The sequence below is a fragment of the Moschus berezovskii genome, chromosome 13 (genome assembly GCF_049115385.1).
Source record: "Moschus berezovskii isolate FMDL1 chromosome 13, NW_MosBer_1.0, whole genome shotgun sequence".
Taxonomy (NCBI): domain Eukaryota; kingdom Metazoa; phylum Chordata; class Mammalia; order Artiodactyla; family Moschidae; genus Moschus; species Moschus berezovskii.
In genome coordinates, this window is record NC_142472.1 from 34350084 (window position 1) to 34370793 (window position 20710).

General features: G+C 39.2%; 1 protein-coding gene across 11 annotated transcripts in view; it reads left to right on the forward strand.

Annotated features, from left to right (window-relative positions):
• Positions 1-20710, forward strand: part of MYCBP2 (MYC binding protein 2) — a 277882-nt gene that overhangs the window by 20779 nt on the left and 236393 nt on the right. For all 11 annotated transcript variants that reach the window (XM_088842669.1, XM_088842670.1, XM_088842671.1 and 8 more), the window contains exon 2: positions 18784-18859. In XM_088842669.1, the coding sequence (XP_088698795.1) occupies positions 18784-18859 (76 nt within the window). The remainder of the gene's footprint in view (positions 1-18783; positions 18860-20710) is intronic.

Below are 20710 nucleotides of genomic sequence, written 5' to 3' on the forward strand. Positions count from 1 at the left end.
AGTGAACATCCATCATCTCATAGGTACAAAAATTAAAAAAAAAAATTCCCCTTTGATGAAAACTCGTAGGATTTACTCTTCTGTTGTTCTTCAAAGAGGATCACGCTGATCAGTGTCCGTTCATGCTCATGTGCGGTCATGTATGACACTGTGACCCCATGACTGCAGCCCACCAGGCTCTCTGTCCATGGGATTTTCCAGGCAAGAATATTGGAGCGGATTGCCATTTCCTCCTCCAGGGCCTATTCTTTTTTTTTTTTTTTTTAAATTGAAGTATAACAATGTTGTGTTTATTTCTGCTGTATTGCAAAGTGGTTCAGTTATCCACGTATATAGATTATTTTTTAATATTTTCCATTTGGTTTGTCACAGGATACTGAACATAGTTCTCTATGCCCTACCGTGTGACCTTGTTGTTTATCTGTTACATAATGTAATAGCGTACATCTGCTGACCTCGAACTCCCACTCCATCCCCCACCCCCTCCCCCTCATCAGCCACAAATCTGCTCTCTGCGTCCATGAATCTGTGTTGCAGATAGGTTCATTCGCGTCGTATTTTAGGTTCCACATGCAAGTGATATGACTTCATTCAGAAGTCCAGGATAACCTGTACTTGCATAGGGCACTGATCCTATTTTTTTAAATTAATTTTTATTGGAATATAGTTGTTTACAGTGTTGTGATAGTTTCTGCAAAGTGAATCAGCTATATATCCTCTCTTTTTTGGATCTGCTTCCCATTTAGGTCACAACGGAGCCTTGAGTAGCAGTCCCTGTGCTGTGTAGTAGGTTTGCATTAGTTCCTTGTTTTATGCTTAGCAGTGTGTATATGTCAGTGTCAGTCTCCCAGTTCTCCACAACCCCGCTTCCCCTCTAGTATCCATAAGTCCTTTCTCTACTTCTGTGTATCTATTTCTGCTTTTCTGCTATTGTTTCATATTCTACTCTAGTTTCTTTTTTTTTCTTCTAACATTCCAGTGACAATTATGATAAGACTTTTGAGATTGTCCCACAGATCTCTGACTATTCACTTTTTCTGTTGTCAACTTTCTTCCTTTTTGTTCTTCAGATTAGGTAATTTTTATTGATCCATTTTCAAATTCACAGACTCTTTTCTCCCTCATCTTTATTCTCTTAGTGAGCCCACCCAGGTGAATTTTATTTCACATACTGCATTGTTCAGTTTTAAAATTTACATTTGGCTCATTAAAGAACATTTTTTTCTCTTTGTCTTCTGAGAATATTTTCCTGCTCAGTTCAAGTGTGTTTGCCTTTACTTGATGGAGCACACTTATAATAGTTGCTTTCAAGGTCAAATGATTATAACATGGATCATCTCAGGGCTGGCACCCATTAGTTATTTCTTCCCTTGAGATTTATAACATTTTATTATTTTTTTTAATTTTTTTTTTTTTTTGGTTGTGCCAGCACAGTCTTCGTTGCTGTGCTTGGGCTTTGTCTAGTTGCCGTGAGCGGGCACTACTCTTCGTTGTGGTGCTGGGCTTCTCGTTGCAGTGGCTTCTCTCGTTGTGGAGCACAAACTCTGGGCACATGGGCTTCAGTCGTTGCAGCGTGTTAGCTTAGTAGTTGCAGCCTGTGGGCTGTAGAGCGTGGCTCAGGAGTCGTGGCGCATGGGGCTTTAGTTGCATGTGGAATCATTCCCAGTCAGGATCCAACCCTCATCCCCCACTTTGGCAGGCAGACTCTTATCCACTGTACTGCCAGGGAAGTCCCTATCACATTTTATTTTTGCATTGTGAGAATATTGGATTGTATCTTGGACACTGTGAATGTTTGTTTTGAAAACTCTGGAGCTTACTATAATTCTCTGGAGAATGTTGATTTTTGTTGCTATTTCTTTTAGCAGTCTGTCATTCCCTGGTGGCTCAGATGGTAAAGAATCTGCCTGCAATGCAGGAGACCTGTGTTCAATCCCAGGGACAGGAAGATTGTCTGGAGTAGGAAATGGCAATCCACTCCAGAATTCTTGCCTGGGAGATCCCGTGGACAGAGAAGCCTGTCAGGCTACAGTCCATAGAATTGCAAAGAGTTGGACACAACTGAGCAACTAACACTTTCGCTTTTAACCCATTTAGCTTGAGATGGCAGATTTGATCTTGCCTTTTGTGGGTGATGGTTTTCAGTTCTCAGAGCCTTTGCTGTGTTGGTGGGGTCTGTCTTAACACCATACAGCTCCAGAGCAAGCCCAAGATTTGGTGCGGGCTTTGTAGACAGGATTAGAGAATCCCTTTCTCCATCCTTCGCCCTTCCAGGAGTTTCTCCACATTCTCCAGCATTCAGGAGCCCCTTTCCCCAGTTCCTGTGGCCAGAAATGTAGGGTTTCTCTTGGAGGTTTAACTTCTGTGTTGTTGCTCTCTGCATGTAGCGGTTGCTTCCTGGTCTTAGAGCAAAGCTGTTAGAGAAAAGAGGAACAGGTAGGCAGGCTGGGAAGCTCACTGTCCTCTGGGTCACTTTTCCAAATTTGACTCCCTCCCGCAATCTTTTGTTTCCTTTTCAGAGTCCTCAAGTAATTTTTTTGTTTTTTCTTTTTCTGTCTTGTATTTTGCTCAAAGTTTATAGTTGCAAATAGCATGAAAGACAGGCTGTGTTTGGTTTATGCCACTGTACTGGCATCAGAATTCCTTCTCTGGGTGCTTTTAAAACTTTTCTCCTTATTTTTGATTTTTAGCAGTTTGACCATGCTCTTCCTAAATATGTTTTTTCTTAGTGTGTGTTTTTCATGTGTTTGGTGTTTATTAAACTTCTTAGATCTGTACAGTATAATTTTTGTTTAATTTAACACATTGTGGCCTTTATTTCCTCTAGTATTATTATTTCAAACCTAGTCTTTCTCTCTCATTTCCTTCTGGGAATCCACTTAAACACACATGAGGCTGCTTGATATTGTCTTATGGGTGAAGGGTCAGCAGGTTTCTTCTGTAACAGGCCAGATAGTAAATACTTGAGGCTTTTCGGGCTGTCCAGTCCCCCTTGCGATTGTTGCAACTGTGTTGTTACAGCTTGAAAGCAGCCATGGACAGTTTTTAAACAAGGAAGCATGTCTGTGTTCCAGTATAATTGTATTCACAAAAATAGGTAGCAGGTTAGATTTGGCAGGCAGACTGTAATTTGCTGACTCCTGAGGTATAGACAGTTATGGTTACATTGTGAATTTAGAGGTAAAATCAAAGAAGTGTAAAATACAGATATGGGCAGTAACAGAAGTGTGGGGGAACTGGGTGAATGGGAATAAGGGTAGAGTGTAAGAGAAGAGACTGAAAGATATGTTAGGACTGGGCTACTGTCTTCTGTGTATTGCCTTATTTGAGGATAGTAGTGAAGAGTTAAACTTTCAATTGTTAAGAATATCTCTAGTAGCATTGTAAAGGGAGAAAAAACATAGATCCCCAGAGCAGGGCTGCTGCTGCTGCTGCTAAGTCATTACAGTCGTGTCCGACTCTGTGCGACCCCATAGACGGAAGCCCACCAGGCTCCCCCGTCCCTGGGATTCTCCAGGCAAGAACACTGGAGTGGGTTGCCATTTCCTTCTCCAATGTATGAAAGTGAAAAGTGAAAGTGAAGTCGCTCAGTCATGTCCTACCCTTAGCGACCCCACGGACTGCAGCCTACCAGGCTAGCTACCTTTAAAAAAGCGATTTCAGTCGTTCTGACGAGTGATGATAAAACCTGAGAGAAGGCAATGGGAATAGATGAAATAGAACAGTTCTGAGAGACATTTTGGTGTTAGATAGGTGATGAAAGAATGATAGGTATAGCCTGTGACTAGACATCAAATATAGAAATAAAAATGCCTTTCTTCTAGTTAGCAAGGGAGGAAGGAAGAGCTAGTTTCTCAGAAGGCCATTTTTGCTACCCTTCTCTCTAAATTTTCTTTGTTGGTTGTTTCAGCCAGTCCTGTGATTTCAATAATTACCTAATAATTTTGGGCTTCGTGGTCTGTGGTTTGTAGCTGAAATCTTTCTCTTGGTTTCTGGACCTGTACTTTGAAAAGTCTTCTGTTAGGAGTCTCTCAATCCTGTCTCAGATACATTCAGTCAGTTCAGTTCAGTCGCTCAGTCGTGTCCGACTCTTTGCGACCCCATGAATCACAGCACGCCAGGCCTCCCTGGCCATCACCAGCTCCCGGAGTTCACTCAAACTCATGTCCATCAAGTCGGTGATGCCATCCAGCCATCTCATTCTCTGTCGTCCCCGTCTCCTCCCGCCCCCAATCCTTCCTAGCATCAGAGTCTTTTCCAGTGAGTCAACTTGTCGCATGAGGTGGCCAAAGTATTGGAGTTTCAGCTTTAGCATCAGTCCTTCCAATGAACACCCAAGATTGATCTCCTCTAGAATGGACTGGTTGGATCTCCTTGCAGTCCAAGGGACTCTCAAGAGTCTTCTCCAACACCACAGTTCAAAAGTATCAATTCTTCAGCGCTCAGCTTTCTTCACAGTCCAACTCTCCCAGCCATACATGACCACTGGAAAAACCATAGCCTTGACTAGACGGACCTTGGTTGGCAAAATAATGTCTCTGCTTTTTAATATGCTATCTAGGTTGGTCATAACTTTCTTTCCAAGGAGTAAGCGTCTTTTAATTTCATGGCTGCAATCAGCATCCGCAGTGATTTTGGAACCCAAAAAAATAAAGTCTGACACTGTTTCCCCATCTATTTCCCGTGAAGTGATGGGACCATATGCCATGATCTTTGTTTTCTGAATGTTGAGCCTCAAATACATTAAGTGCAATATATTCAAATGTTCCTCATGAGCATGCATGATGTCCGAGACATCATCCTGAAGTTGACATTAAGAGATCATAATGACCTAACACCCATTTACCTCCTTTTTCCAAAAGGCTGAGAAAAGTGGGAAAGTGGTTGAGGTTAGGTGGAGAAGGAAATGCAGCATTTAGAAATGAGTGTTTAAAAGGAAAGAAAGAAGATGGTAACTTGAGGAAGAGGACAAAGAATTAATCTGTCTTTTGGATAACAGACACTGTAGCAGATGTTCTTAGTGTCCTAGTCATATCTCTTTGGCTTTCATCTCTATCCTGTCTGAATTTGCATGCATGAATTTCTACCTGAGAACTTTCTTACTGGCCATAGACTCATACTTGGCCTGTGTGCAGGGCAAGCCAGAAACACCAGGGAGTTAACACCGTCAGAAAGACTTTCAGTCAGTGATGGATACGGATGTGGTGGGCCAACACCTCATTTTCACATCTCTCCATTGGGTTAACTGAGCCATGTTCTATGCCATCTACTTGAGTTCTCCAGTAAGGTCACACTCGAGTGCCCATCAGCGTAACTGGCTTAATAATGCACTTTTTCTTGACTGCCTTCCTTTCCCTATCTTACTTCTGATTTCCCCTGTCAGTGTTTTCCCCCTGATCACCTCTCAAACAACTACTTGCACTTGAATCCTTGAATCATGTCTGCTTTTGGAGAAACCCAAACCAAGGTAGACACTTTAGCATGGTTAACAAAAAGAAATAAAATTTGTTTGGCACTTACTAAATATTAAGCATAACTGTGTAAGTACTTTATAATCTAATGAGATAAGTACTATTTTCATCCTGTTTTACAGATGAGACCCAGAGAACTTAGTTAACTTTCCCAAGATCACAGAGCTAATAGATGATAGAGCTTGCATTTGAACCTATGCCATGTCTCTAAATTGTGTCCTCTTAACCTGGTAGTTCAGTTCATTCATTCAGTCATGTCCAACTCTTTGCGACTCCATGAACCGCAGCACGCCAGGCGCCCCTGTCCATCACCAACTCCTGGAGTTCATCCAAACCCATGTTCATTGAGTTGATGATGCCATCCAGCCATCTCATCCTCTGTCGTCCCCTTCTCCTTCTGCCCTCAATCTTTCCCAGCATCAGGGTCTTTTCAAATGAGTCACCTCTTTGCATCAGGTGGCCAAAAGTATTGGAGTTTCAGCTTCAACATGAGTCCTGCCAGTGAACACCCAGGACTGACCTCCTTTAGAATGGACTGGTTGGATCTCCTTTCTGTCCAAGGGACTCTGAAGAGTCTTCTCTAACACCACAGTTCAAAAGCGTCAATTCTTCAGCACTCAGCTTTCTTTATAGTCCAACTCTCACATCCATACATGACCACTGGAAAAACCATAGCCATGACTAGATGGACCTTTATTAACAAAGTAATGTCTCTGCTTTTTAATATGCTGTCTAGGTAGGTCATAACTTTCCTTCCAAGGAGTAAGCGTCTTTTCATTTCATGGCTGCAGTCACCATCCGCAGTGATTTTGGAGCCCAGAAAAATAAAGTCTGCCACTGTTTCCACTGTTTCCCCATCTATTTGCCATGAAGTGATGGGACCGGATGCCATGATGTTAGTTTTCTGAATGTTAAGTTTTAAGCCAACTTTTCACCTTCCTTTTTCACTTTCATCAAGAGGGTCTTTACTTTCTGCCATAAGGGTGGTTTCATCTGCATATCTGAGGTTATTGATAACCTGGTAGACTAAGGGAGAATGGCAAGAATGATGAGCAAAAAAGAGAAAATGAAGACATTAATGGACCTCATAGAGGTTATTTTAAGGTGGGTGAAAGTAAAGTAAAGGGAGTAGTGTCAATACATTCCAAATGGCGTGCCTTTTAGCAATTAACAAGTAAAGAGTTAGATTATGTACTCCGAGCTAAATAGGTAGTGATGGTATTTTGAAGTGGCCCACCACATCAAGGTGAAAGGTGATAGGTTTTCCTGGTGGATGTACCTTTATTGTCAGAGAAAGTTACTGGTTCTAGACCACCATTCTGATGATGTGTATGATCTCTCAGTAGCTATTACTAATGTCGTTATAGCTTATTGAAAACAATGTGAGTTACCAGTGCAGAAATACATATAGATTAGAATGGATAACTCATGAGAAGTAATATATATGCTCAAGATTTAAGGGACAGGAAAAGGAGGAAAAAGGCGCTAATACCGAAGAAGGAGAAATGACCATCATCAAGGGAAAACAGAACACTAAAATAGAGGTTCTTCAAGAAGCGGAGGGTAGGGGAGTATTTAAAGAAGTAGACTGACAGTGCTCATATGTAGAATATACAGGATGAAGACTGAAGATAAGAAATGCAGTAGGCAACAAGAAAGTTTGTGATGTTGGGAAGTCTCATACAGTTGTAGGAGCTTAATCGCAGGAGACTGAGACAGTTCTCAAGAAGTTTAGTGTTGGAGAGGGAAGGGGGGGTAGAGAACCATTTGAAACTTTTTTTTATGTTTAAATTGGAGGAGGTGAATAAGTTAGAAGCCATAGAAGTGAGAGATTAAAGAGTGAACAAAGAAAAGGTGTAAGTGGTTGAGCAGAATCCCAAAGAGGGTGTATGAGATGAGGTCCAGTGCATGGGAGGAAGGGTGTCCTTATGGCAAGTGCTGTCTCTTGGGATGAACAGACTTGAAAGAGGAGATTTCAGTTTTGGAAGAGGTCTCAGGGACATATTTTCACCCCTTTTTATCGTTCTATCTGAATTGTAGTAATTTTTTCTGATCTCTTCGAATTCTATCTTTATCATGTCTGATATGCTGTTAACTCACTTCTTTAGTTGCATTTTTTTTTCATGTCTGGAAGTTGAATTTGATTATTTTTCAAATGTGCTATGTTTTCCATACGCTGCAGATATTTTTAAGCTAGTTTTTTATTTAATCTTGATAAGCATAGTTGTGTCTCAGAATTTCTTCTGAAGTTTGTCTCTCTATTGTCTGTTTTTGCTAATTCTCACTAATGGTTCCTTGTATCTTTGTGTGCCTGGTTGCGGGACTGCTAACTCTCGTGACTCTTCTGTGGCTCTCTTAGTCCTGGGATGAATGAATTGTCTTCAGAAAGTTTCGGAGTTGCTTCATGGCTCAAGTTTTGCTCACCCACCTGGGCTCCATTTGCCCAGATTATAAGTTTTCATGAGGCATGGTCTAATAAAGTCATAACTTTTCAATCTTCCCCTCCCCTCACTCTCTGCTCCCAGTCTCTCCTTTTCTGTGCTGCTGTGCTCACTGTCTAGCCTTACCCTCCCAACCCTTCCCCTCCCACTCCTGCATTCTGAGTTGCTTCAGTCGTGTCCAACTCTGTGACCCTCTGGGCTGTAGCCCACCAGGCTCCTCTGTCCATGAGATTCTCCAGGCAAAAATACTGGAGTGGGTTGCCGTGCCCTCCTGCAGGGGATCTTCCAGACCCAGGGATTAAACCTGCGTCTTTTACATCTTCTTCATTGGCAGGCGTGTTCTTTACCACTAATGCCACCTGGGAAGCCCTACCTCCAACCTAAGGACCCCCCAACCTAAAGAGTCCTATCCCGATATAAAGACTTGCAGATAAAAATCAAGACTGAAGCTGTGTAGGAAATCTGTTTGCTTTTCTCTTCTAGACCAACTTGAACTATTAAAATCTCTGTTATTACTAATTATCAGCCTAAGTTAAGTAAATAAAAGTTTTCTACTTAGTAATCAGACTACTGTCCCACCCTAATTTATTCAGTGATGCATGCACACAATGAGAATATCATTACATTAATTACACAGGAGAAATAAGTCTGGCTTCTATAGAGAAGCTTTAGTTTACAAATGGTGTTTTATAAATTAGTTAATTTTTAAAAATTGGTCTTGTATTTACTGGCCATGATAGTTCATTTATTAATTCTTTATTTGTAGATTATTTTACATTTTCTATAAATATGGTTATATTATTCACAGATAATAATGCTTTGCTCTTTCCTTTTCAACCATTATGACTTTTATTTCTTTTGCTTGACTTACTGACTTCCAGTACAGTATGAAATAGAAGTGGTAATAGTGTAAATTCTTATTTTTTTTCCCTGTACTTCATGGAAGCGTTTAAGTTTTCATTTTTGAGTATAATTAAGTATAATGTTAGCTGTAGGGTTTTTGTTGATAATCTTAATCAGGTTAGTAACATCTCTTCTTTTCCTAGTTTACTGAAGCATTTCATCGCAAATAGTTGTTGAGTTTTATAAAATAATGCTTTTATTGAAATGATCATATTTCTCCCTTATTTCCCTTATTCAGCATAAGGAGAAACTTTCAAAAAATAAATTTGGCATTTTATTTATAATCCTTTTTATATGTTGATGGACACTGAAATTATTTTTAGGTCAATGATATTTTTTCCTCATATTTTTATATTGAGATATGTAGTTTACATGCCATAAAATTGAACTTTTTAAAGTATTTAATTCAGTTATTTTTAGTATATTCACAACGTTGTACAACTGGAACATTATTCTTCACCCCACAAATAAATCCTGTATCCTTTTGTTGGCCATTTCCTGTCACCTTTCCATCAGCCACTAGCAACCCCAGTAATCAACTTCCTGTTTCTGTGGATCCGGACGTTCATCTAAATGGGATCATACCATTTGTAATCTTTCGTGGCCCTTGCTTCTTTTCATTTAGCATAATGTTTTCTAGGTTTATCCAGATTGTAACATGTGTCTGCTGCATTCTTTCTATGGCTGAATAATATTCTATTGTATGCATGTGCCACATTTTGTTTAATCTGTTTATCAGCTGATGAACATTTGGGTTGTTTCCACTTTTTTGCTATGTAGTATTTTTACTTTTATGTTCACGAGAGACACTGGCCTGATATTTTCTTATTTCAAAGTGTCTTTTTCAGACTTTGGTATCAGATTTATGCTAGCCTCACTTTTCACTTTCATGCATTGGAGAAGGAAATGGCAACCCACTCCAGTGTTCTTGCCTGGAGAATCCCAGGGACGGGGGAGCCTGGTGGGCCGCCCTCTCTGGGGTTGCAGAGAGTCGGACACGACTGAAGCGACTTAGCAGCAGCAGCAGCAGCATAAGATGATCTGGGAAATGTTTTTTTCTTTTTGTATTCTCTGGAAGAATTAGTCTGAGACTGATATTTGCAAGATTGTACCAGTGAATTCTGTAAGTGTTTGGAGGGATTCTCTGTTGAAGCCATTTGAGTGTAGTTTTCTTTGAGGGGAGGTTTTGACTAGGGATTCAGTTTCTATAACAGACAGAAGACCACTCAGACATTGTGTTTTTTCCTTGTGTAGTGTTGAGAAGTTATTCTGTCCTTTTACCTAAGTTGTGAAATTTAGGGGCAGTGTCTGTAGTAATGTCCCCTTCCTTATTTATTTCTCACGTGGGTAATTTGTGATTTTATTTTTTCCTGACCAATCTTGCTTGAAGTTTATTAGATTTATTAATCTATTCAGAGAACCAATTTTGACTCCTTGATTTCCTCTTTCTGTTTCACTGATATCTGCTCTTATTTTAACTGCTCTTCTACATTCTTTACACTAAATTGACTGTCTTCTTTCTAGTTTCTTAAGTTGTAAGCCTATATCATTTACTTTCAGAGTTTCTTTTTTCATCGAATGTATTTGTATGCAAAAAACTATGTGTTTTCTCAAAGTCCTGCTTTAGTGACATTCCCCAAGTTTTGATATGTCATATTTAATTTTTATTCCATTGAAGATATTTTCTAATTTCCATTGTAAGGTCTCCATTATAGCTCTTTGATCCGTAGGTTATTTAGAAATCTGTTTTTTAGATTTCCAAATATTTGAGAATTCATATTTTTCTTTCTGTTGTTGTTTTATATTTTAATTTTTTTGTGATCATTGTCCTTAAAAATTTGTTGAGGCTTGGTCTGTGGCCCAGCATATCATCTATTTTGGAAAATAGGCTCTCTGCCTTAAAAAAGAATACACATTCTGCAGTTGTTGGATGTGATTTTCTATGTCTGTTAATTAGGTCAAGTTGATTAATCATGGTTTTACATCTTCCTACTTGCATACTGTTTTGTCCTCTACTTGTTCTATCAGTTAGGTAGAGATATGTTAAATTCTGATCTTGTGACTGTGGAATTTGTCTATTCTTCTTTTAACTTATCTCAGTTTTGCTTTCTATATGTTGAAGCTATGCTGTTGGTATTATACACATTCACATTGAGGATTTTTGTGTCTTCCTACTGAATGTACCCTTTCCGCATTGTGAAATGTTCTGCTCATCTCTGACAACACTTCTAGCCTTAAAAATGGCTTCATCAAGTATATAGCCACACCAGCTTTTTTTGCCGGAGAAGGCAATGGCAAGCCATTCCGGTACTCTTGCCTAGAAAATCCCGTGGACAGAGGAGCCTGGTGGGCTACAGTCCATGGGGTCGCTACTAGTCAGACACGACTGAGCGACTTCACTTTCACTTTTCACTTTCCCGCATTGGAGAAGGAAATGGCAGCCCACTCCAGTGTTCTTACCTGGAAAATCCCAGGGACGGCGGTGGGGTCGCACAGAGTCAGACACGACTGAAGTGACTTAGCAGCAGCAGCAGCAGCTTTTTTTGGAGAGGCCAGTGAGTGTGTGCAGGATATATCTTCTGCAATCCTTTCAGTCTGTGTCCTTTTATTTAAAATTTTGATGTTGCAATTTTTAAAGGAAGTCTTTTCTTTCATAGTTCTTATAGTATTGGTATATTGATGAGAAATTATGTCAGCTTCAGTGGATCTGAAATCATCTCTGTTTTTTCTTCATTATAAAAAGTGTTTATTTATTGGCTGTGCTGGGTCTTCATTGCTATCTGTTCTCGAAATGCAGCAGACGGGCTATTCTCTAGTTGTCGTCTGAGAGCTTCTTATTGTGGTGACTTCTCTTGTGGCGCACAGGCTCCAGGGCAGATGGGCTTCAGTAGTTGCCACACAGGGGTTCAGTAAATGCGGCTCTTGGGGCTCTAGAGCCTTGGTTAGTCTTTGTGGGGCTCAGATTCAGTTGCTTCACGGCATGTGGGATTTTCCAGGACCAGGGATCAAACCTCTGTGCCCTGCATTGCAAAGTGGATTCTTAAGCCCTGGACCACTAGAGATAAGCCCTATTTTTGTGTTCATTTTTAAAGGATATATTTGATAGATATATAATTCTAGGTTGCCAACCGTCCCATCCTCCCCCCAGCCCCCAGCACTTTTCAGCACACAAAAAATGGAAGCTGTCAGTCTTCAAATTCCGCGCCCCCCACCTCCCCACCCCGCCCCTGGCTACTTTTAAAATTTTCTCTGTATCCTTTATCTCAGCAGTTTGCCTGTGTCAAGCAGTTGGTATGTCTAGGTGTGGTTTTCTTTTTGTGTTTTCCTTCTTAGAATTCCCCGAATTTCTTGAATCTCTAGGTTGATTTCTTTCCTTACTTTTGTAAAAGTATCATCAATTATTTCCTCACATATTGCTTTTGTTCCATTCTTTATTCTCCCCCTTTTTCTGAGATTGCAGTTACATGAATATGAGACAATTTGGCTACATCTGACATGTTTCATACTCTTTTGTTGATCACATTCTTTTCTCTGTGCTTGAGTTTGAATGATATTTTTTCTTGGCTTGTCTGCAAGTCAGTGAATTCTCTTTTCCTCTGCTCTGTTCTGCTCTTAGAGTCTTCTGACAAGTTCTTAATTTCAGGTTGATTTTTCTGTTCCAGGAAATCCACTTGGCTTTTTCTTTAAATGTTGAAAATTACATCATTTTATCCATTTTGTTCATCTTTGCAACTAGGTCAAGTCCTTGCCTCCCAGTGTCTGGGTTATCTTGAGTCTACCTGACTGACTGTTTTTCTCTTGACTGTCACGTTATTTTGCTTCTTTGGATGTCTCACGTTTTATGTAAAAGAACAGTGCATTTATTTCAGATGATAAGGTTTGTTTTTTATTGTGTAAGACAGAGAGGGTGAGGGATTGGCTGCCTCAGTCCAAATCAGAGATTGAGTAGATTCCTCCAGCTGCTGAGACTGTCTCCTGAAGCTAGGTAGCGGTGGGATATTGACCCTGCCCTTTTGGCTCAGCCCCCTCATTTCTTTCTTGAGTGCCCATCACTAAGCAGATGTACTCTCAGATGTCCTGGTTACGTATTTGGAGCTTTTCTAGATTCCGGTCTGTCATCCCAGCCCATGCAGACATCTAAGGCACCATAGTTTTGGTTTCCTTTAGTGAACTCAGTCCTCACTTATACCCACAGTCTGCAAATGCCCTCATGCAGGAAGATGCCAGTGAGCTCAGCTCTTCTGGGAAGTGCTTGTCCATATCTGGATTCATCTAGTTCCTCTGTTGCTTCCAGACCTTTCTTGTATTAGTCCAGTTTTTGAAGGAAAAGCAATGATTTGCTCCTATCTGGTATCTTTCTTTAGTAAAATAGAAGTGAAAGTCAGGAGTTTATCTTTGCAGAAAGAAAAGGCAGATAATTTTCAGAGTGCTTATTTGTATAAGCATAGTGATGTTTTGAATAGTTTTATCTGTGTTGCATACTAATTGTTATATTTTTTCTTCTGATATGAGCCTGTTTATCAAAATATACTCTAGGCCAGGGTCAACAGACTGGGCCACAGACCAGATGCAGCTCAGTTCCTTTTCTACGCCTTGTGAGCTAAGACTGGTTTTTACATTTTTAACACATCAGTGAATCAGTCAAAGGATAAAAATGTCTTGTGACTCATGAAAATTGTATGAAATTCAAATTTCAGTATTCAGAAATCACAGTTAGAGTGTAATGCTCAGTTGCTAAGTCAGGTCACTCTTTGTGACCCCATGAACTGTAGCCCACCAGGCTCCTCTGTCCATGGGATTTCCCAGGCAAGAATGCTGGAGTGGGTTGCCATTTTGTCCTCCAGGGGATCTTCCTGACCCAGGGATTGAACCCCTGTCTCCGGCGTCTCCTGAATTGGCAGGCAGGTTCTTTACCACTAGCAGCACGACCACCCTAATCTGTTAGTGTGTTGTCTGTGACTGCTTTCATGTTAGTAGATGATGAGCAGTTGTAACAGAGACCTTACGGCCCACAAAACATAAAATATTTGCTGTCTGGCCCTTTACAAAAAATTTTTGCTTATTCATGTCTCAGACCATAGACTCAGGAATTTTTCATTTCTCATTTCTAAGGGATGTTGAACAAATGATTGAAACCCTCTTATTCCATATGTTCTTTGAATTTTGACTTATTTAAATACTAGCATTTTAGAGTTAGAAGGAACTTCAGAGATAATCTCCTTCAACCTTTTATTTTGCAAACAGAAACAGATTTAGACTTAGTGAAGTTATAAATAAAATTATGGCTGATTTTTGTTTTGTTGGAAAATAGACTTAGTATTAAGTGGATATAGAAACTAATGATATGTAACGTGGAACAACTTGCAAAAATTTATTTGTTCTTGTTGCAGAAGTATTTGGTTTTACTGAACTGGTAGCTATTAAGAGAATTTTTTCTTTGGAATCTTTAAAGTAAATATTTTAAAATAAATATTTAAAGCATGTTAATAACCTTTGCCTTTCATTACCACCCATAATTCTCCCAAATCTCATGGGTATGAGATTCTTTTTGTAAGAAGACAAAATCTTACGGGACCAATTCCAGACATTCTTCATTAAGCTCTTATTGATTTAAGATTTAAAGTCCTAAATCATCAAAAATTCCATGGTGAAATGTTAATGTGTAAGGCTTTTTTCTAGAGTTTCTCTTTTGTCTATCCATCCTTAGATACCATGAAAAGTTTAAGCTTAGTTCTGAAATGCAGTCATATAGTAGGATGTTATATTCCTGATAAATAGCATTTTAATTTTCTAAGTTGAACACAGATTTCCACGTATAATTTTTGGCTTTTTACTAGGTCTTTTGGACAACCCTCTACTTCTAAAACAAGCCACATCAACAAAAAACACAATAAAATCAATTTGTGGGGACTTGGGGAAAGCATCAGATGATGTGTATATTCAGAATTGGTGGGTCCAGATTCATTAAAATTGTTATAACTAATTAGATGTCAAACGCATAAAAATATTTTAGGAATACATATAAAGTCACTTGAACTTTAAGGAAGTCCATTATATAAAACAGACAAAAGTGTTGGTGTATGCTTTGGAAAATTTAAGTCCATGATAAGTAGGTTTTAGGAAATCCATCTTAATTTGGAGATATATATATATATATATGATCTTCCCTGGTGGCTCAGAAAGTAAAGCGTTGGCCTACAATGCCTCCCATGTGGGAGACTTGGATATACACACACACATACATATGTATATATATGTGTTCTGTTTCTCTGATGATTGGTTTTTGAATGAACCTTGATGCTTTTCTAAATTGTATAGAAGGGGTTAACCTTTTAACATTTACTTCTTTTGATCAAATAACTGATTTCACTTACATAAACATGAGTATAAAGGAAAGTTGGTTTTCTAAACCACACATGAAAAATATTCATTACTTTTCATCACCTTGTTTATTTGTCTGGTATTTCTTGAACATCCATGATGTGTTGGAGACTGATGCAGGTGCTAAGAGGGAAAATGTTGAAATAGATATTTTTTGCTCATAGTCGAGTAGGTTGTGTGAGCAGGTATATCTACCTGTGTGCAGCGCTTGATACTATTACTCTCTTTTTCTTGTCTTACGTAGCATACTGTGGTGGGGAAATCCCATGTGCATACATGATTTCCATTACTTCCTTTGCACGAAAATCTGAGGAAAATCATCCCATGGATAAATCCTTAAAGGACGTTTCTGGCTAGATATCCTTTAAATGTATTGGCGTATCGATGAGTCCATCCTTGACCCTCCCCTTATTTTACTCTAAGGCTGGTAGATATAGCTCTGAAATTCTTTTCTCCCTGGCCTCTCTCCTTCCTCCCACTTTCTCTCAAAATAGTTAGAGTACTTTATCTCAGACACTTTGCTGAGCAAAGAGGTTGAAGCAGTGAGCAAGAACGATGTGGCCTCTGAAATCTTGAAGCTTACTTCTTGGTGTGAGTGCAGCACTAAACAGGTAACTCTGGAAAAGGTCAGTCTTCATTCCAATCCCAAAGAAAGGCAATGCCAAAGAATGCTCAAACTACCACGCAGTTGCACTCATCTCACACGCTAGTAAAGTGATGCGCAAAATTCTCCAAGCCAGGCTTCAGCAATATGTGAACCGTGAACTTCCAGATGTTCAAGCAGGTTTTAGAAAAGGCAGAGGCACCAGAGATCAAATTGCCAACATCCGCTGGATCATGGAGAAAGCAAGAGAGTTCCAGAAAAACATCTATTTCTGCTTCATTGACTATGCCAAAGCCTTTGACTGTGTGGATCACAATAAACTGTGGAACATTCTGAAAGAGATGGGAATACCAGACCACCTGACCTGCCTCTTGAGAAACCTGTATGCAGGTCGGGAAGCTACAGTTAGAACTGGACATGGAACAACAGACTGGTTCCAAATAGGAAAAGGAGTACGTCAAGGTTGTATATTGTCACCCTGCTTGTTTAGCTTCTCTGCAGAGTACATCATGAGGAACGCTGGGCTGGAAGAAGCACAAGCTGGAATCAAGATTGCCGGGAGAAATATCAATAACCTCAGATATGCAGATGACACCACCCTTATGGCAGAAAGTGAAGAGGAACTAAAAAGCCTCTTGATAAAAGTGAAAGAGGAGAGTGAAAAGTTTGGCTTGAAGCTCAACATTCAGAAAGAAAAGATCATGGCATCTGGTCCCATCACTTCATGGGAAATAGATGGGGAAACAGTGGAAACAGTGTCAGATTTTATTTTGGGGGGCTCCAAAATCACTGTGGATGCTGATTGCAGCCATGAAATTAAAAGATGCTTACTCCTTGGAAGGAAAGTTATGACCAACCTAGACAGTATATTAAAAAGCAGAGACATTACTTTGCCAACCAAGGTCCGTCTAGTCAAGGCTATGGTTTTTCCCGTGGTCATGTATGGATGTGAGAGTTGGACTGTGAAGAAAGCTGATTGCCAAAGAATTGATGCTTTTGAACTGTGATGCTGGATAAGACTCTTGAGAGTCCCTTGGACTGCAAGGAGATCCAACCAGTCCATTCTAAAGGAGATCGATCCTGGATGTTCATTGGAAGGACTAATGCTATAGCTGAAACTCCGATACTTTGGCCATCTCATGTGAAGAGTTGACTCACTGGAAAAGACTCTGATGCTGGGAGGGATTGGGGGCCGGAGGAGAAGGGGATGACAGAGAATGAGATGGCTGGATGGCATCACCAACTCGATGGACATGAGTTTGAGTGAACTCCAGGAGTTGGTGATGGACAGGGAGGCCTGGCGTGCTGTGATTCATGGGGTCGCAAAGAGTTGGACACGACTGGGCGACTGAACTGAACTGAACTGAAGCACAATTGCAGTTGTAGGTTACGTGATGAGACACAAGTATAAGATGAAGTGAAAATCATGTTAGGGAAACTAGCCCAGTGTGGGACATTTCTGAGTAAGTGACACTTAGTTTGGGGCCTCAGAGATGAATAGGAGTTGGTTAGCAAGAGATGTGGGATAAAATCCAGGAAGACTTCATGAGAGCCCTAAGGAGCCTGGCAGATTCAAGCAGCTGAAAGAATAGTCCTTGTGGCTGGAATGTGATGAACAAGTTGGAAAGGGATGCAAAATGAAGTGAGTCAGATCTTGGTAGAGAATCTTTTAAACCAGGTCAGTGCTTTTGGTCCTTATGGAAAAGAACTGAGAACATATTGATGGAATTTGTAGTGAGAGAATTACCTATTCATTTTTTTTTTAAAAGAGTGAATTCTTATATGAGACACGGATTTGCATAAATTAAGCTTTTTATGAAGCTTTTACACTGGTCCAGGCAGGAAGTAGTGGTAACTTAGATTATTAGCTTATCATCAGTAGAGCTGATGTAGATAGAGTTAAGGACTATTTATGATATGTAATAAGATTTTGTGGTTAAAGTATGAAGCTGAAGCATGAAGTTTTCATATGCTTGTTCATGTGTATTTTGTTGACAGTTTAGTATCTTGAATTCAAACGTTTCAAAATCTAACTTATTTTTTCCTTTTGCAAACTAATTCTTCCCCTTGATTTCCCTGTTTTGTGCATGACTTTCCTACTTCCAAGTGACCTAGCCTTACAGTTTTTGTTTTGGTCACAGCTTCGGCTGTGTTAGTTACCACGTGTTAAGGACCTGACCTCTGTAGCATCTAGGGTCTTCTATTCCTCCTTCTTCTCATCTCCTCCTCCGCTCCATCTTTTGTCTTTGTTATAGCAGTAGCATCCTTCTGTTGGATCATTAAACTATTATTTTCATTCACGTCTCAGAGTTCCTTGAGGACAAGAACTGTCTTTTTCATCTTGTCTTTAGTATCTGGCAGTGTGCACTTCAGCATGGTAGACATGAAAAATATTAAATGAGATGAAAATAAAGCAGGCTCCTTGAATCTTGTTTCTTCTACTATAATTCTTATTCTTTGCCACATTAAAGATTTTTTTCCCCCTCAAAGTCATTAAGGGACTTTCTCTTGCTTAAAGGATAATTTGATTTTCGGGCTGTGAGGTAATGGCAGACTGGCTGCTGCATGTGAGGAGTGGATGAGTTGGGGTTTTCTTGGAGTAGTTTAGTGAAAGTGACTCCTGAGCTTTATTGCATTGCAGTCCTCACTGCTGCAAAGAGCAGAGCTTCCTGGGAAGGAAACATAGCTAATATTTATTAGCAGCCCTGCTGTGGAATAAAGTGTTAACAATTTTGTTTGATGCCTTTTTACATTTTTTAATTTTAGAAAAGTATTCTCAGAATTCACATTTTAAAATATAATGTATGTTTCTTAGCCATCCAGTGTTGTGCTGTCTTGCCAATAGCTCTGTTGTATGTTCGTATCTTGTATGTACACCTAGAGTATATATTGTTTTGTAATTTTGGGCGTACCTGTCTTTAATAGCTTTATATATTCTAAATATGAACTTCCATCCTTTTATTCCTTTTTTTTTTATTTTTAGGAATAAGAAAATTTTAAATAAGAAGAAGTTGAAAAGAAAACAGAAGAGCAAATCAAAAGTGAAGACAAGAAGCAAGGTAAAACTGTTAGTAATTTATAAGGAATAAGGACTTTTTCATACAGTAATTTGAATAAAATTACAAAGGCCAGAAAGGTAAGAGGTACAAACTACTGTGTATAAAATAGATAAGCTATAACGATACATAATATACCACAGGGAATACAGCCAATATTTTATAATAACTGTAAATGGAATATAACGTTTAAAAATTGTGAACCACTATGTTGTTCACCTGAAACTTATATAATGTTGTACATCAACTACTTCAATAAAAACAGTAAGATGTGAGTATAATATTTCTGTGCACTGAAGTAATATTTAAAGCCCCTTATCATTTGCTCACACTGTTTAATTTTATCTTTTTGGTGTTTTTGACCAGAGACCTGCACGTTATTATTTGAAATCTGAAAATTATTTATTATTTATTCCTGTTATTGTTGACCCGTCCTTTGGGGGAGGGTACCTGTTTCTCTTCTCCTTTTCATTCTGACCACGTGTACTAGAAACTGACTGGAATTGGCTTGTGAGTTGGGACTGGGTTTCAAGTCTGTCACATACCTATGCCTGCACTATGAATTAGAGAGTATATTGGTGCATGTACATTGTTCTGAACTTCTTTCGACTGTTGGTGGCTGTACAAAAGAAAAGGTAATAGAGAATATTTGAACTTGGTGGTACCTTAAGAGATCAAGGATCTGTTTTCCTGCTTAATGCAGATATCTTCTCTATAAAATCTACCTAGTTTTTTCTTAAACATTTCACTTTCTATAAAAGTATAAAGTCTCTTTTCTAATGGACAGGAGGAAGAGAGAAATCCTAACTAAGATTTCTTAGGAGCTCTACTTCTGTTTATAGAAACAGTTACTTAGCTTGGGTGTATAGCATATTTAAGTTCTATAGACAGTTGTTTCCTGCCCCTTTTAATGAGTGTTCTTGCTCCTGTAGCTGAAAGAAATCTACTTTGAAGTAGTAAACCAGAAATAAAAGGATAGGGGATGGAACTGATCCTTTGGACCCAGGGATTATAATAATATCATAGAATCTTCTTGCTTCTCTTTTCCTCTGAGTGTGGGTTTATTGCCTGTGGCTGAGGACTAAGGCTGCTGGCTGCTTCAACTTTATTTTGTTTAGGCAAAAGGCAATTTCTTCTACTAGTTGTGGCAGAAAACCTCAGATAGGGTTTTTAATTGACCTGCATTATTCACTTTGATCTTGAAAATGGCGTACTTCGATTGGTTCAATTCTGAGTCACTTTTGTAATGGATGGTGGGTGAGCACCCTGATGAACAGCCTATGTGGAATATGGTTGCCTAAAGAAAATGTTACTGTGTGGGCAGATAAATAATATATGTTCACTGTGTCACATCTTACTACTTCTGTTTTGGAGACAGAAGAGGGAAGTGGAGAGTATTCTTACTGTCTTGATGTATGGAAACGTTTAACAAATATTTATACATAGTCATTCAGATTTACAATCTCTATCCCTTTTCCACTTTTTGGTGCTATGTGCAGAGTCTGAATATGGGAATATTGAAAATATTTTAAAGTCCTTTTTAAGGTTTCATTTGTTGATTTTCCTAAAAGTGGTGGCATGTGATATCTAGGAAGAGATAAAAAGTCAAAGTCTTTCTTCTCTTTCATTTCTGTCTCTTAACTAGCTTTGTTCCCTTAATAATTTATCTTTCTTCTCTTGGCCTTTAGGTTTTCTATCTACTTTTTAGGAGCAGCTTGTGATAAGAATGGTATTTAAAAAAACTTCATTCAGTTGCTCTTTAGACTTTGATTACTGACTCTGCACAGACCTTGTCCTGGGTATTTGGGATGCAAAGATGAGTAGGAACCATTTCCTGCTCATGATGAATGTATA